Below are 18,759 nucleotides of genomic sequence, written 5' to 3' on the forward strand. Positions count from 1 at the left end.
TTGTAGTCTGACATATCTTCTATCATCTGTCGAAATTTTGAAGCAAAATGGTGAAAGGAAAGACCAAAAAATAGCGTTTTTCTGGGCCATGTTTTTTGGCGTTTCAACGAAGCAGAAACTGGTTCCAAAATTTGGATTGAGCGCCACAGATAGGCTCCGCCCCTAACAACGACCAGAGTGATCTCATTGGTCAGTTTGCTGCTTGCCGCTAACCGAAGCGTGAAGCTCACACACTGCCCAGTCGACTGGTGCGTGCAGGCGGGGTGCGCTATGCCCAGCCGCTTCTCCTGGCATCCTGGTCACTGATTGGTCGGTGAGGAGACTGCCAACGCTGTGCTTGAATGAGCATTTCGGGAGTTGCTAGGGCTTGCCTTCTGTTGTCCGGAGGTGAAAACTGACTTGCGTGTCCCTTGATCGCGATTGCGTCGCAAGGAAAACTTTTAGGGTGCTTTTCTCGAAACAGTGATTTCCCAGACGTCTCGACATGCTCTCTTTTAAACATCGATATCTCCGCATCTGATTATTTTTATAAGATGTGTTATATATCAATTCAAAGCAGAAAGATTAGGAAATTATGCCATGCAATTTTCAAATAATTGACCTCGCCCGACTTTAGGATCATTTTGTTGTAGCGGGTCACATATGATTGTTGCAGCGACATAACTTCCAAGTAAGCTGAAATCAGTCTGAAGTGTTGAGATGAAAAGATAAGAAATGCACTGTAATTCCTTGTCAGTTACGGCACAGTTTTGATGCTGTAATGCATGTGTTATCATTTTCAGGCATTTTCTTACAGGGTTTACTGCTTTTAATTTTTTAAACCTGCAAACGGGTATATGTAGCATGGAAAATAAAGAGCCATTCCTTGAGGGAATCTTCTGCAAAGAGAGAGGTTTCATTTTGTTTTGTTTTGTTTTGTGTTCTGAGCAGGAAATGGGATAGAAAATGAATTGCAAACAGGAGAGAGTGTGATTGCATCTTTAAAGGATAATTTGTGTAAAATATTGGTGAAATATATCATGAGGTAAAATACAGCCTAACCTGTCTGTAGTGACCACCTGTCTGTAGTGACCACCTGCCTTATCAGTTATGCGACCACTAGAAACAAAATCTCTCCGATAGAAAAAGCATGTCAAAGAACCTGTCTATAGTGGCCAACTGTCCTTAACGGCCACTTTTTTCATCTCCCTTGGGTGGCCGCTATAGACAGGTTTGACTGTATTGTAATATTCAGTGTGTGGTCATACAATAACAATGAGATGATGCACTGTAAAAGTGGATATTTTCGCGCGACTAATTTTTTACGCTTGGTCAGGTAAGAAGAGTTTCGCGGTTTTAATTCCGCGGAATCAAGACATCAACTACTGAAACATATGGCAAACAAAAATATTTGCGTGCTTTTATTTTCCCACTAGTTTCTGGTTGCGCGAAATGCGCAATAATTTCAACACCGCGAAAATGTCCACTTTAACAGTATTGTAGATGATAGCTCTTTTGTTATAGGTCGTGGAAGTTGTCATATCAGAGCACAAACTGTTATTGAAAGGAACTAGAGAACTTTTCCCTTTGTATCACTCCAGAGATCTTCTGTCAGTAGGCTTCCTATAAAAGCTCATATTTACAGTATCTTACAATTACACTGAGTGTTAGAATAGGGTACCATCCTGTCAAAGTACATGTACTTTTGAGTTGTGGAAACTGTTGGTAGGATATCTCACTACAATGTACTTTCACTTTTCACTTTGGGGAATTTTCCAGTAACCTTCACTAATGTTGATAATCTCAGCATATATTCCAGGCTATGAGCAAAGTTTACAGGAAACCTAGATTAAATGAAAGAATATCTATTTTTACAATAATAGCCAAATGTTGCTTTTGGGCCTCCTTTCCTTTTGCACTCCCACAATCCTGGGTGAATGCCAGATCTTATAAATGCATTTTACATGTTTTTTAAATGATCTGTCAGAATGTAGTAATTGCTAAAACTCATTAGCCCAGATCTGCCCTACTCCACCCATCCATCCCCACCCCCACCCTGGCAGGGATTTAATTATAGTACTAGCTGTTTGGTTCTTCTTCCACACTTAAAGTCTTCATGGGTACATCCTAAGAGTTGCAGCATGACGGGGTTGGTGAGTCAGAAATCGGGTGGGTGCCCAGTAAGTTCCATACGCTTGTTGCTTCCCCCCCAAAGATGTCCGCTCGTTGAAAAAAAAAAAAAAAAATCAGCCCTTTTTAACCCACCGTCTTATATCCCCTCATATTTTTCTTGGCCTGTGTGCTCACTCCTCACAGTGCTCACTCCTCACGATCCAGTCGCCGGCATGGGTGCCAATCATCTCCTTCTTCTGGGGCTCGGACTTACGTTATTTGTCTTCAGCAGAACGACCACCGCCCAGACATGTAAGTACACATTTTGCGAAAGCCTGATAGTCACAGAGTTTAAAAACTTTGTATAGTGCCACAGGGAATAATTTTCCTTCTCGAAATTGAATAGCAATTTTTGTCGATGGACATACATTTTCAACAAAATGGTATACAAGTCTATGCAATGAAACTGCTATGCAAATTACATTTTGTATAGCAGTCATACCAAAATGCATAGCAAATTGCTATGCGATACCAGGAAAATTATTCCCTGTGCCATCATTCTGCAAGTTGTTATTTATATCATGTACGTCGAAGTATCATCAAACTCATTTTTCCACTATGCCTGTGACCAAGTCACTATTCCTGTGTTGATAGATTGATACATGCAGTTTGGGAACATGCACTAACAACTGATGTCATTTCATTCTTCTTCTTTTTTTTTTTTGGGGGGGGGGGGGGATCCAATTATTTATGCTACAATTGTATATAGTGTTTTATAGAATGGGTAGCGAGAATCCTGCGATCTGATTGGTCGAGAGCTATGTGTTCATTTTTACTGGCCGCACGCCGAGTCACAGTGGTAAACATGTTATCGCGCACTTAGCAAGAGTACGCGTACTTGTAACAAAGGTTCGCGCACTAAAGCAAGCGTTCGCGCACTCAGCTTGGCCATGCATCCAGTAAAAACTGATGCATGGCTGGCCATGCATCCAGTATTAACGGTAAGTACGGGTATGCATGCCCTTTACGGCAAGCCAAAAGGAAATGCATCCAGTAATTTTGTCATCGGGTAACACGATAGAAAACTGGGTTTCTGACAAGAAAATTACCCATTCTATAAATCAAATGACGCACATGTCTTTTCGTGCGTCAGTCGGAATATAGTGTGCATGCGGTAACTATGGAATTTAGCCTAATCCCACTCGGCTTCGCCTCGTGGGTTAAGCATTCCATAGTTACCTTATGCACACAATTCCGACTGACGCACTCAGACCTGTGCGTCATTTGTATACTGGCACACAACACTATCACTGCCATATTACATAGATGCCCATTGTTTTATTGATCACAGTTGCCTAAAAGAAGTAGACTTGAGTGTTGAGTAGTATTATCAAATTTACAAGTAAAAAACAACAAAACCCAAACTTGCCAAGTGCCATGCACACATAAGCAAACTATTGTATGTACTGACATGTTCATGGATACATGGGACTTTATATCAATGTTACAGTATGTCATTTAACTTTTGAGTTCATCATCTAATTGTGTCCCAACAACAATAATAATCTTGTCATAAAGTTTGCATGGCACATAGGAAGATATTGTATGTAATTTCTATCATACTCTGATCACCACAGAAATAAACGACATTTCTGTTGTTTTTCTTGCTGCTGGTTTTTCCTGGTTATTTCTAAAATGAAATCTTGGAACATGAACCATGGATATGTATAAGTCTCACTGGAGTCTGTTGCTTCATCGCCAGGACTGATACCTTGTTACACATGAGCCAGGTGACACATGAGGATCTGTGTTGGCAGAATACCGAATGTGACTCGACACTTCCTTTACCCTCCTGAGAGAATGGGGGGGGGGGGGGGGAGGGAGGAATGGGACTTTATAATCCCTTCCCTCCCTCCCCAAAAAACGCAAACAAAGAAGAAACCAATCCATGAGCAGATATGACCTTTGTTAAAGTCTGTTGTGATTTATGGAGCTTTATATGCAGCGATATTATTCATCGTCATCAGGAAAAAGTTTTGGTTGAGCAGTGAAACTAAAACACGTTCTGTCCCAGTGGTGGGTGGTAACATGACAATTACAATATATTCTTGTGTCCATTTGCAAGAGAAAAACCCAAGAAATACCAAAGAATAATTCAATTGATTAACACTCATAAATTGATTTCAGATGACATTGCTCACAGTTAAAGAACCACTCAATTGAACCGAAAATTCATAGTAAAAACATTCTGCACAGTGTTTTTTTCAGTCAAGATTCATGGTAATTCTATTTCTATGTTTTACAAAATGGCAGTACAAAGCCATCTTCACTGATGTCATTCATGCCATCAGCCAGTAACATTGTACATTGAGAAAATTCTTGAATGCTTCCTATGCTATTTGTTTGTTTTGTGTGTATTTTTTTCATCTAACTCTTGTCTGCATAACATTGCCAGTTCTCAACTATTGTGCCTGCTACATAGAGACGTATTTAGTTAGAAGCGGATTACATCGCATGAATGCTGTGATGCTTAATAAGCTGCGGTGGACATTTATTTCTAGCAGTGATTCAGCAGACATGTGTGAATATATTTATAAACTCTGTGTAAGCTGGAAACGAGGTTTTGCCTCCTGGCCTTGTGGGTATTCCTGCCTGCGCAGAGTGCTGCAGTCGCCCCATGTACAGTAGGCCGACATATATGTGGCAACGCCGGCAACCTGTAGTCGATGAAAATCTCTGTATTATGGCGGGGTGGAAATGTTTCATATCCTTATCGCGGCAACGCCATGGATCGTGATAGCAGATACTGCACGCCAGGCTAAAGAGCACAGTCGGTGACCTGCCATCGAAACTGCTGTCTAATTTGCAATGGATAGCTTATGTATCCCTGTGTTCAAAGTATGAAGTTTGTACTGTCATCGTCTACTGCCAGGAGCAGGAATGTAACAATGGAATTTTTTAATGTACTTTCAAATCTACAAAGGGGATTATATTTATCTCAAGCCTTTGGCTTTCTTTGTGAACTCCCTGACACAATTCATACCATATTGGTTTGTGTTTTTATGATTATCAATTAAGTGAATTGAATTAAGAAAAAAAGTGAATTAAAATAGAAAGTGAATTAAACAAATTTATATGAAATGATTGTTCAGAATTTAGAAATACTAAGAAAACATTTTTTTTTTTTTTTTTTTGATGGTCATGTTGATATCTGTTCAGTAGTGAATAGTCCAATGCAGTGTTAGATTGCTATGATAGTTAAGGTGTTTATGTATATGCAGGCAGGACTTTCATGAGTATCAGCATTAATTTTCTCTGAATCATTTTTTGTGTACTAGTATTAGACAAACAAATGCAGTACAAAAGGACAGTGGAAGTCATGAACTGAGAAATGTAAAGGTCATGTGTCACCAAAGAATGTATTACGCTGTCAAAGTTCCCATAGTATACCTTATATTCTCGTTATCACAGATCTGCTAGTAATGGAACAGGCAATTAAGAACTGTATCAGATTTTATGAACAGTGAGTACAGTGTGATGATTTTCAGTGTTTGCCTTCTTTGTTTAGAAATTAAATGTGCATCTTCAATTTCTATTTTCTTATATTTTCCACATCAGCTGCAAGTGTGTGCAATGATGCAACATCATGCGGAGAGTGCATATCACTGGATGCAAGCTGCGGATGGTGTACAGCACAAGTAAGTAACTTCAAGGAGATTGATTTTACAGGTGGAATTCTCATCAAATATGACATGTGGATTCATCAATAAATGCAGAAAGATTAAGTGAAACACTAGACTAAGAAAGTTTGAGGAAAAACCGAAAATGTGTTAAGAATTTAATAAATTTTTGTTTTTCATTAAAAAGATATTCTGTTTTTCCCCATGGCATCGTTGCAGCAATAAGTGATGTCACAGACAGAACCACTTTTCGGAAAACAGAATATGTAAAAGGAAAATGATGTGTTTAATAATTGTGTGCGGAAAGTGTATATTCCTCTGACCTGTTTTGGAGATAATGTTCGAGCAAATTTCATGCTCCATGCTCATGGAAAATGTATGTGCCAATGTATCACAGTTGTTGAAAGGTAGACTGATAGAAAAAAAAAGGAAGAAGGGATGTTTTCATTGCATTTATCACCTGAAAACATGGGATCAGTAAAAATTAAGTGATTACGACTGGAGAGAAATTAGGATGCAGCATCTATTCTGTGCCATCATATTGCAGATCAAAGTAGCTGCCTTGCAGACACAATACATGTAGTCCATGGGCCAAGACCCGAAAAATGGGTTGTTGGTACCATCTGAGGTGGCACAACCTTTTTGGTGTCAGTTTGTTTGTCGGGCATAGATATGCTTATCAAGCTATGATAGCATTTCCAAATGAGTAGCTTAGTCATAATAAATGAATTTTTAACCAATTTGGTCTCGTATTTATATCCCTATACTTCTGAATCGAAACTAAACCGCTATACAAAGAAGAGCACTGCCTTCTGTATGTCCACAGGTGTTCTGTTGTAAACGCGGTGCGCTTAGTCTTTATTCAAGGCAGCGAAGGGAATATCCAAAGGGTTATGATGTCCACAGCTGTCACGCGGTGCGCTTAGTTCTTTATCTAGACCAATGTACCGTTATCATATCTAAAGTTCCTCATAAAAGGGATTATCCATACTGTTTTTATACTACCCTATCAACAAATACATCAGTTTTAAACAAAAATCACTCTGTTCATTTACAATATCATTCATTATGATGTATCGCAGTGTACCGTTACATTGTTTTTGCATTATCTTATATTGTTGGAGGGAAATAAAGCGACATTGGCGTGGTATCAGCGTTTTCACCGTAACGTTTTCACCGGAAAATGATAAATGATTGAAAAATACGGTAAAATTCACTAGGAATTGCTTTTGTTGTTGTTGTTGTTTTTAGATAAAAGGATATACACTGTATCATACGCTTTGGATATTCCCTTCGCCGTCTAGAATAAAGACTAAGCGCTGTGGACATCATAACCTTTGGATATTCCCTTCGCTGCCTTGAATGAAGACTAAGCGCACCGCGTTTACAACAGAACACCTGTGAACATACCATAGAGCTGCATTTTACAGCTCTATGGAACATACAGAAGGCAATGCTCTTCTTTGTATGGCGGTTAGTTTCGATTCAGAAGTATAGGGATATAACAACGAGACCAAATTGGTTAAAAATTCATTTACTATGACTAAGCTACTCATTTGGAAATGCTATCATAGCTTGATAAGCATATCTATGCCCGACAAACAAAATGACACCAAAAAGGTTTTGCCACCTCAGATGGTACCAATATCTGGCCTGGCCCATGGACTAATGTGGTTGTGGTTCATTTTCCATCTGTGAAGATGGCTGGATAGCCCATATTCAGCTACACTAAGCTGGTCTTCCATGGGGTCCAGTTGGATGTGGGGTGGGACCACTTCACCGGGTTAGACACCCTGCTCTTTGCGATGAATGAATGAAGCGGGATCTTTTACGTGCATGAGCTGTGACTCTCTCATGTATCTGGCAAATTATATCTTGTATGCTTTGTAGAAAATGAATAGCCACATTACCCCCCCCCCCCCCCCCACTCTGCACAAATGATTGAACTCTTCTCTAGGTTGGTACACTTCATGGCAAAGCACCAATTACATTGTATCGATCTGTTTTTAAATGAACTTTGTGTGAAGAGTCAGCGGTTTTTAGTTTAATGTAAAATGAACTAAGAATACTGTTGTACATGTTACATACTGTGTATTGAAAGTGTGTGGTCTTGACAAACATGAAGTACACGGCACAGCAAACAACCTAATAATCAAATAATTCTAGGACTACATTTTAATATACCCGCAGGACCCTTTATTTAGATGAACTGACATTCCACTGGTATTTTTTACAAACATAATGAATGATAGTCGGAAGTAAACTGAACTGTTGCATTTTTTCTACATTAAGACCCCGTTTACAGTGCGGGGCTGAGCCGAGCCGCGGCCGAGCCCTGCAATTTTTTCTGTTTACACTGCCGGGCTCGGCCCGGGCTTTTAACTCAAACCTTTCAATAGTTTGTCGTAGTGGCGCTCTGCTTGTAAACAAACGCAATTTGGTAGAGTCTGGTTTCCAGACCCTTTGTCAACTGGACTCTGCGGCGGAGACGAAGTCGCCGCCTTTGCAGAAGGGAAAACCCTTAAAACCCTTTGCAGGACAAAACCACCTTAAACTAAACTAGTTTTCGACGTTGGGGGGTTAATATCCTGAATAGCGAAATAGGGTCTGGAAGCCAGACTAAATTTGGTACCACATTTGGCCCAGTTTACACTGAGAAAAGGCCGGGCTCGGCCGCAGCTGAGACCAGCTCCAGAGTGTGCCAAATGCGCGGCCAATTTTGGCCCCCACATTTGGCCTTTCACGCGTTTACACTGAAATGAAGGCTGGGCTTGGCCGCGGCACAGTCACGGTGGTCATTTCCATCCTAGGATTGGTTTTCCATGAAATCAGCTGTGATTTACAGCCAGACTATTCACAGTAGGTCTGTTATTTGTAATGCAAACACTACTTGAAACAGTCTTCTGAGAAATGGACTGTTGAGTTGCTCATTACACTGCCCACGCAACCATGGTAGGAATTGGTATTATTGTCCCTCTCCCACCCCCCCCCCCCTTTTTTTTTCTAGTGGCTGGATGAAAAAGAGCTCTTGGAAAAACACAGAGCATATCAAACTGAAAGAAGTGTCAGAATTCCTGCCATTTTCCCCCTATTGTCCGTAAGATGCTGGTACTAGTGGCAGTACCTTTATGAAAAGCTGCATGTCCTCACAACAGTTTCTTATGAAAGGTTTTACACACAAAGTTCAGAATAGTGTGAACTGACCCTTGTACCTTACAGTTGAATACATACCTGGAATAACCCATGTTATTCTAGGCAAATCAATCAAGTACCAGGTTTCATAATCCCACAAATATTAGTTCTGAACCTCTCTCTCTCTCCCCATAACTTTCAGAAATTTGAAGCCATTCCAGTGGGTAACTTTGTTTGTGGCTCTTACAGAAATGAATGATTCTACATTTGCATGTAAGGTGTCATTGTAATGAAGATAAGCCTTGTTGTGTTGGTGAGTCACAATGCGATCATTAATATGTTTGCCCTCTGATGCTAGCATATATATGTTGGAAGCGATAGGTTAATTGTTCACAAGGTCTGAGAGTCTTCGCACTGTTGAATCGGCTGTAGAAAAAAAAAAGAAGAGGAAGAAGCAGGTGTTATCAGCAATTTGCCCATTGTAAATTTATTTATCTTTAGTACAATAGCCACTGGTATGAACATACATTGGCATATATTGCATGAATGTTGGCATTGAAATTATTATTGGAATGGTGAGTATGTGAACATTACAGACTTGATCCACTGAAGTACTGGTAACCAATATTTTTTCTGTCTGTACAATTTGGCATGTTATCAAATTCCAGTCTTAAAAGAGTCAAAATCTCTTTTATGTAAAATCACTCATGTTTTAGACTTGGTAGAAAAGTTAATAAGAAATTTGAATATTTTAAGTATCCACCATACATCATTGATAAAGAACCAAAATACCTAGTTAATCACATTTTTTTCACAAGTTGACTGACTATCTCTTAGGCTTTAATAGCCTGTTTATCCTCACATACCATCACATTTCCCAAACCACCCCCTATTACATAATGCGCATGGTGTATTTGGGTCTATATTACAGGACATGGACTTGTACAGTAGGTATACACATGATACCTCGTGTACTTCTACAATGCTTTACACTGTATAATGTTTTAGATTTGATCCCACACTTACATAGCTTCTATTGAATTGACATAAAAATGTACTGTATAAGTTTGACAGCATGTATTTTCATGCAATTGGACAGGTTTCTAGAAGACAATGTTGTGGATATGAGTTTCTACATTGGCAATCAGAAATAAAAGTGACAGAATGAAAAAAAAAAACAGAAGAAGAAAGTTTGCATTTTGTACACATTGCATTCGAGGCAGTATTTTGATTAATATTGTTAATGTTACAAACATGAGTTGACTGGCGTAATTACTCAAAATAAAACCACCATGAAACGTACATGTAATATATGAACAGGGCCTATCAAGCTGTTTGGATTTATCTGCATTGTATAATGCACAGTGCATACAGTAAGTGACTGTTTTATGTGTACTATTTACAAGGGTATCTTTCAATTCCACTTTGATTTTTTGTTGTTGACAAGTTTGCTATTGAAGCACTCTATTATCTCTTTTAATTGCATGATACTATTCAAAGTTACTACATTTGTTATGAGTGCTTTAAGTCTTTTCAAGAGACCTGCACATGTATACTTACTCTTGGAATTCAGTTCTCTTGTCTGTACAATGTACGTTGCTTTAAGTGTCTTTTTTAGTCTTTTCTTTTATACACAGAAGAAACTTTAAGTATAACAGATCAGTATATTATGATATATTTCTATGTGTATTTTTTATGTACATTTAGGCCCTATCATATTGAAAACTTTCGCCCTAATTCACGCAGAAAATCCGACGTAGCAGACGCTGGAGAAAGTGAGTGCGTGTGGGGCGAGTGGCTAGTCGACACATTAATGGGGGTGGCCTGCAGCACCGTGCGTGGAGGGACATCATGTTCACATAATTTCACGCGTAGTGTGTTGTGTGTAGGCGGCAGAAATCGGGTTAAATCTACAGTTGAGATATAATCTAGGACCTTATCACTCCTTCACAACATTATTTCAGTTGATTACCTGTGCACAACACGTGTATATAAGCACCCGATTGCAGACAGCAGGTGGCAAGCGACCGTTGCACCTACTTACGTTATTACCACCTCCGAAGAAAATGCACCAGTCCGACTAGAGCCATCATCGAAAAATGAGAAGGAATGTGAAATATATTTGGTTGTTTTTGCTCCCAAACTCAGCAGTTATGTTGCTCATAAGGCTGCTACGTATCTAGATAATGTCTCACATACAACTGTATCTTGTTATTGCATTGAAAATGATATTTAGCGAGAAACAAAAGCTTGAAATCACAGGAATTCACACTGCTGACGACGGCAGACAGTGAAGGTCAACGGCTCAAATTTTCGTTGGTAGTCTCGTCACGTAATAGCTCTGTGTGGATTGTACACGTTCCCTATGACAGCAATTGTGACTGGGTAGTCTAGCTTTACTGCTTATTTGCGTCAGGACTGCTCAACCAATGAACAAGATTCTTATATCACAAAAATGGGCAGAATCTCTACTTTCTAAAACCGTGCGCCCCAAGTTCGTGCGACTTTCCGTTCTCGAGATATCCCGTGTGGAAGAATTGCAAGACGGCAAAATATGCTCAAATTCGTCAAATTTGGACTGTTCGCCATAGACAAATCTACTCATAAGGTACTTTTCTGATCAAATTTGCGTCACGACTACAAATGTTACAATAATGATATAAACACATAAATAATCCCTAAAGTGTCTACATTCAGAATCCGGGCGCCCCAAGTTTGCTTCTTAAATAGTTTAAAAGTTATGGCAGATTTTGTGGAAAAATGCGTCGATTTTTGACCCGTTTTACGTGTTGTAGCGTTCGCGCGGAAGCGCGGCTTCGCAGATGACCGAAAGTTTTCAATATGGTTGTTAAGACCACCTTTTTTCAAGTGAATGGGTTACCATGTACAATGTATGACGTACATCGCAAATTATTCGGAATTCATGTTGTTAGTAGACACATGTATAGGACATATTTGATAACTCTATCTGAAAAGATCCATTTATGCATAGGGGGCCTGTCTTTTGCAAAATGAAGCTGAAATACAAATTGAAGACATGTTTGTAAACTCATTCATCTGTTCCTTTTTAGCTCACCTGAGCCGAAGGCTCAAGTGAGCTATTGCGATCGTTCTTCGTCCGGCATCCGTCATGGGTCGTGCGTCCAAATTTGGGCCCTAATTGTACATTTTCATCTTTTACTTGAGAATGCGTGGTCAAATTTTCGTAGAGCTGTGTGTAATTTAGATTAGTGACTGAGTGAAAGGTGAAGTTGTGATACTCAGATGAGCGCAAGACCCCCGGGTCTCTTGTCTTATAATACTTTGACATTGTGTGTGCCAGATCAATTTTTATGTTGTCTTGATTTCTGATACCAGTTTGAATCACTTTCATGTACACTTTTATGTAACCCAGATGTGTAGTTTCAACACACATTTGTCCTTCCTGAATTTTGAACAAATGAGGAGGATTTGTTTATAATATTGATGTCATTGTTCATCTTTAATGATCTGTGTGGTAATTCCGAGCATTTGGTAGGACATTTGTTTGCAAACGCTAGAGATGTTTCATCTCCTCTTGTAAAAAAAAAAATTAAAAAAATGGTTTGTGCTAGCGTAGTGTTGACCTTTTATAAGTGACAACCTACCTTGTAATGCTTACTTCCATCACAACACTGGTAATTGTATGTCCATTGGAGGGTATATTTTTTCCTCTTCACATTTCAGAAGTGAGATTGTAATGAGACATTTAATGGGGGACAATTTCTCACCCTGGAAGCTGCTGTATCAGTTGCCCTTCAGTGACACTTAGTATGTTAATTTGTTTTATTTCTATCCATTTTTAGTCATAATTAATGTCTAAAAACATGTTCTGAATGATCTCCCATGCAGTAAATATGCAGTGTATTCACGTTTGTGTGAGATTTGATTGGTCAGCTGAGTGCGTCAAAACCACAGTAACCTTGGGAACGAGTTTCCAGTAGCTGCCCACACAGATGTGAGTGTGGTACTCAACTAGTAGGACCTATAAATATAGATAGTTGGGTTACTTTTTACCAGCAAGGAAAATTTGTTTCTATTCAAGGAATGGAAACTTTGCATATTTTACAGTAAACTTCATCAAAGCCTTGTGTTTAATGGTAAGAAAAATTATTTCTTGTCTCAAGTGCTCTTGAGTGATTAAGAGGGAAGGTTGACAGTATTCTTAAGTGTGTTTCTCCACATGACAAAACAGTCAATCTCATGTAGTACAAACTGAAACAGAAATCTCCTTTTCTGAAACTATTCCTAATAATGTGTACGTACCAACCGCAGGACTGCTAACTCTCATGCACCCGGTTCTAATTGACTCACTCTGATGAACAAATTCCCACGCTGAACACCCAAAACTAATGTGAAAATAAAGTGAAAATAACAAGTCTCCCAAAATTCCTGATATTCCAAACATTTGATATGCCCGGGCCCAAAGTGTCGAGATTTTCCCTCAGGTTCACCCAGTCTACTGTATGTATATGCTGAAATCATGGTGTATGCACGAGATTGCAACATGTAAAATTGTCAAAGCTTCCTGTCATGAAAGGGGAGGGGGGGGGGGTAAACTTCAATACCATTCCCCCTCCCCCTATCAGTCTCTTTGCTCCCTGGTAGTGTCTCACTCCAAACTCTAACTCACGGTTAGCAGCCCTGTGACCGTACAATGTAGCTAAAGTGCAGGTTTGATGATGACTAGAGACCAAATCATCACAAAGAGCGAAACTTGAAAAGCCTTGATCACTTTTGGATTGTAAGACAGAAGGGGGTGCAGCTACAGTACATGGCATTCTTCCCCTTTGTACTTTGTGTCCAATGTAGGCTCTGTTACATACTCAATGTGTGGCTGTTCTACAAATTTAGTGCCCTTTGTTAAACTATCAGTAAACTCCACAGGAATCTGTGCAAAATGTGATTCTTGGTCGACTGTCATGTGTTTTGATGATAAAAATTGCGTACGTATTACAAGTTGTCAGACTTTATAACAATCTTGTGCTCACTTTCCAGTTGCTGTTGCGTAGTGTAACTTTGCTCTTGCACAAAATAGTATTATACAATGTAGTTGTAGTAAGATAAAAGAGAAGAAGAAAAGAGACAGGGAACAGGGTAAATACAGAGGCGAGAAAGTCCCTGCAAAGTGTTTCATTGACTCTGTCAGGGATGGTTTCTGAATGTATGACAGGGAGCTTTAAACTTCTTCTCTTGTAAAGAAGTCCAGATATGATATCCCAGATGTGTAATGAAACGTCTTTCAAAATTTGATTTGGAAACGTTTCTCTCCCTCACCTTTCCTGGCTATAGCAAAAGCAGACGATGCTGTAGTAGCATGCAAGAGTATTGAATGATGCATGGCCAGGTGGGAAAGACGACTTCCCAGATCTCGGTGACAAGCACCCATGTGTGAACACGAGGGAGGCAAAGCGTGCACTTTTGGGCTCATAAGGGAGGTTTGTCTTAATCAGAGGTGATTACTTTCACAGATTTCTTCACCCCGGCGATGCTGTAACGACGACGGCGGGAGTAATGACGACAAATGCTCGCCGCGGCAGACCTCCCCTCGTAATCCAATGAGACGTTCGTCAGGGCGTCTTCCTTCACTTCACACGTGCCCGCTGTTTTCCTCATTACCAGAGAGGAGAGAGTCTTTGACTTGTATGCTGTGTTTTTTTTTTCCTTTTTGGGTTTTTAAAAAAATATATATTTTTGAGCATGCAGGCATCACCATGCTTTCTTCACTGTTCTGAATATATGTAATTTAACCTCAGCCTGCTGCAGCTGTGCAGGTGCTTCTGTGTTTTTTTGGCGAGTAATATCACTCAAGGTTGCATGGGTAGATTCCATTCCGTACACTGTGGTTCTTTCTACACCATGTAGAAATGTTTGATTGTATAGAAGCTACAATTTTGCAACATCCTGATTTAAGTCTTTTTTTCCCCCTTCTGATTCACATTGTAAATCAAATCTCATTAGGTAAATGTTGCTTGATGGTGTTACATGTATCAACTTTGTGATAAAACTTATCTGATTTCTAGTTTCATTGTGAGTATCCCAGTAGTTTGTCAGAAGTTCTCTTTATACTCTTATCTGAAGAAGCACCAGAAGAGCCATGTAGTGCATCTCTTTTGAAAGGGACTCACTGCTGTATTAATTATCAATGACAACAACTGCCCTGGCAATGATGAAAAGTCTTGAAAGCTGATGTATGGTTGTCATGACAGCTGAGTTGTGAACACAGATTGGTCTGATTGTGGGATACATGTGTTTATTGCCATTGGTTCTGACAGGTTTACGTATTTTTCCAGCCATACCCAAGATTCAGAGAATCTGTAAGTGGAGAGTGGTCTTTCTTTGGATGCTATTTTTCTTATCCCTGTGCTAATATTGTGTTATATCTCAGAGTTTCCCTGTTTCTTGTCAAAATCGAAGTTTTTTTTTTTTTTTTTTTTTTTTTTTTTTGCAGTCAAAACTCCACTTCTATCACTGATACTGGTACCTTTTAAGTGGATTCAGGCAAATGGTCAGAATTTTTGTGCAAACTTTGCATTATTTGATATTTGCTTTCCTTCCTTGGATGCACTCAAAATACTATGTCAGTGTTTGGAGACGATGACGGTGTTGGGGGTTGTAAAATTTCTTCCGTCTCGCTTCCTTTGCAGAACTATACAGACACGGCAATTAATGCACGGTGCGACCTGGTGACTAACCTGAGGCAGAAAAGTTGTGCTGAGATCAGCGACCCCGACAGCACTGTCACAGTACTTCAGGTAAGGGCCACAAAAGTTGCTGCTACATGGTAGCTACTTGGAAATGGAATCATCATTTAATTACCCTCCCCACCTCTCACCCCCCCCCTTCCCAAACCCCCCCCCCCCAAAAAAAAAAAAAGTATAGTAAAAAATGATATGAATAAAACAATAGAAATAAGTTCTTAAAAATGTGTAGAGTTTAAGGCAATTTTATGTTTCTAAATGTCCACAAGCTGCTTTATGCAATGTACAAGACAACTCCACACACACTGTACCATTCATTGCTGTGGTACTGATCAACGTCACTTCTGTGCTTTTGTGATTGATATTGTCAAATGCCAAGCAGTTTTACGGCTGTAAAACTGCTTGTATTATTGCAGTATGACGTAAAGCCAGAAATTTGTTCTTTCTTTAAAGAAGAAAGGAAAAAAGATTATCTCATTAGTGGTTGGATATTTTGCCCTGTAATGGTATACAAATTGATTACCACAACCCTCCATCTATTGTCATGTATACTTCTTGTTTACATAAATGTAGTAGTAATGAATTACTAGTAGTAATACTAGTAATAGTGTCAGTAGTAGTAGTAGTAGTAGTAGTAGTAGTGATAGTAGTTGTAGTAGTAGTGGTAGTAGTTGCAGTAGTAGTAGTAGTAGTAGTAGTAGTAGCAGCAGCAGCAGCAGCAGCAGCAGCAGTAGTAGTAGTAGAGTTGGTGGTGGTAGAAGCAGCAGCAGTAGTACCAGTAGTAGTAATGATGGTAGTAATAGTCCTAAATGGTCATGTAGGAACATATGTCGAGTATGTGCAATATTGCTGACTGCAATAGATTTCTTTATGAGCCTGCATTATGAGAAACAAGAATCACATCATAGGCAAGTGACTTAGTTGTGTTGTATCTTCCATGTTAGCATGAAATGAAACTTATCCTAGTTGTTACATGTACATTCAACAAACCTTATTTTTTCCTGGTATACTTAGGTATACTTCGTAATGCATACCTGCAGTGAATGACAGCTTTAGTATTACAGCCAAGAAATGGCATGAAATGAAAGACAAACCGGTGTATGTACAGAACATTACATAAATGTATACATTCTCTGTATCTGATTTTATACCTCTGCCCAAAGGATGCCGGAGGCATTATGTTTTATCTATCCTTCTATCCATATGTATCTAATTATATATTTAAGTATAGCAAAAAAAGCTGCTGAAAACTGCTTATCCAATAGTGGCGTGCCAATGAAGTAAAATGGAGTAAAAATAACAGGTCATTTTGCCTCTGACGAAGATTGTGCTGGTATCGAAAGCTCAGGCCCTTTTAACTCCTAATTATATATTTGTATGTAGACATACAATGTAGGTACATGTAACCACATAAAATGAAAATTCACATACCCTTCTGAGTGTGAAGAGTTTTTACTCACACACAGGCTGAGTCCTTCAAACATTTTGAATGCCTTTTGTATTCATTTTTGTGTGGAAAGAGTTTTACGAGTGACTCACTTTAACTGAGATCAAAATTGTTTGAATGAAGAATTGTTGTCCCCTGAATCTGTTAGTTGGACCTGCAGGCATAATCCGTTCACCAATCTTTTGAAGAAAAGCAAGTGTTCATTGTGTTTACACACAGCCTTTAGTTTGGAGGCTAGACATTCTGAATTGTTCTGTGCAACTTAACTTGCCCCATCACACCACATGCTCATTTCAGAACTAGATTTTGCATTTTGAAACCAAAGTGCAATTATGAGTCATAGGTGTGCACAAAGGTAAATGGAGTGTAAATAGATAAGCGGGTTTGAGGAGCAGAAGGGTGTTAACTTGACATATTTTGCCTGTTGTTAGTGTCCTTCTTGCTTCTGAACTCATGGTGTGATCCCACACACAGGATTTTGACAGATTGTGAGGGAACTACACTGGCAGTGATCACTTCCTGCCCGAAGGAAGTGTGGAACACAACAGACACAATGAACCGCTTATATCAAAGCTTCTGTATGGTTTTGGGAGACTTCTATAAAAAAACAACAACAACAACAAAGAAAAATCTTCTGCACCCAATGCGCACTGTGTATGTCAATATGTGACCCGCTACAACAAAATGATCCTAAAGTCGGGGTAGGTCGATTATTTGAAAATTGCATGATATAATCCCCTAATCTTTCTGCTTTAAATTGATATATAACATATTCTATAACAATAATCGGCTGCTGAGATATCGATGTTTAAAAGAGAGCATGTCGAGGCGTCTGGAAAATCACTGTTTTGAGAAAAGCGCCCTTAAAGTCTTCCTTTCGACGCAATCGCGATCACGGACACGCAAGTTAGTTTTCACCTCTGGACAATAGAAGGTAAGCCCTAGCAACCCCCGAAGAGTTCATTCAAGCACATCAGCGTCGGCGGTCTCCTCACCAACCAATCAGTGACCAGAATGTGAGAAGCGGCTGAGCATGGCGCGCCCCGCCGGCACGTGCACCAGTCGACTGGGCAGTGTGCGAGCTTCACGCTTCGGTTAGCAGCAAGCAGCAAACTGACCAATGAGATCACTCTGGTCGTTGTTAGGGGCGGAACCTATCTGTGGCGCTCAATCCAAATTTTCGAACCAGTGCTTCGTTGAAACGCCAAAAAACATGGCTCAGAAAAACGCTAGTTTTTGGTCTTTCCTTTGATCATTTTGCTTCAAAATTTCGACAGATGATAGAAGACATGTTAGACTCCAATAATATATCAAAATCAGAATATCGTAAGTTTTGACCAATTTTAATGCTCTGACTTCAAACTAGATTTTCACGGCTTCAACCGTGCGCGACTTTAGGACCTTTTTGTTGTAGCGGGTCACATATATTTGATGCAATTGTAGACATGCGTCTAGGTGCATGATTGTATTTTCTAACCAGTATAACTCAAGAATGTCTGATATTTGTGCAGTTTTATCTGGTAATATGTATACATGTATGTAGATAAAAATTTAGATAGATAAAGAGCAAGATAGATTGATGGATATAATATCTGAAATTTGTATTTCCAACATTGTTTCTGGTTCATCATGTGAAAAATAATTGTAGGGCCACTTAAAATTAAATGGCTGTAATATTGTTGATATTGAA

At 39.3% G+C, this 18,759-nt stretch overlaps 1 protein-coding gene across 1 annotated transcript in view; it reads left to right on the top strand.

Annotated features, from left to right (window-relative positions):
• The window catches only part of LOC139728561 (integrin beta-1-like), a 92,608-nt gene that overhangs the window by 11,557 nt on the left and 62,292 nt on the right, over positions 1-18,759 (top strand). The window contains exons 2-4 of the mRNA XM_071639498.1: positions 2,296-2,403; positions 5,710-5,789; positions 15,569-15,676. Of these exons, the coding sequence (XP_071495599.1) occupies positions 2,325-2,403; positions 5,710-5,789; positions 15,569-15,676 (267 nt within the window). The 5' untranslated portion in view covers positions 2,296-2,324. The remainder of the gene's footprint in view (positions 1-2,295; positions 2,404-5,709; positions 5,790-15,568; positions 15,677-18,759) is intronic.

Source organism: Diadema antillarum, unplaced genomic scaffold (genome assembly GCF_040938485.1).
Source record: "Diadema antillarum isolate AM-2024a unplaced genomic scaffold, OU_Dant_1.0 seq00000183_RagTag, whole genome shotgun sequence".
NCBI lineage: Eukaryota > Metazoa > Echinodermata > Echinoidea > Diadematoida > Diadematidae > Diadema > Diadema antillarum.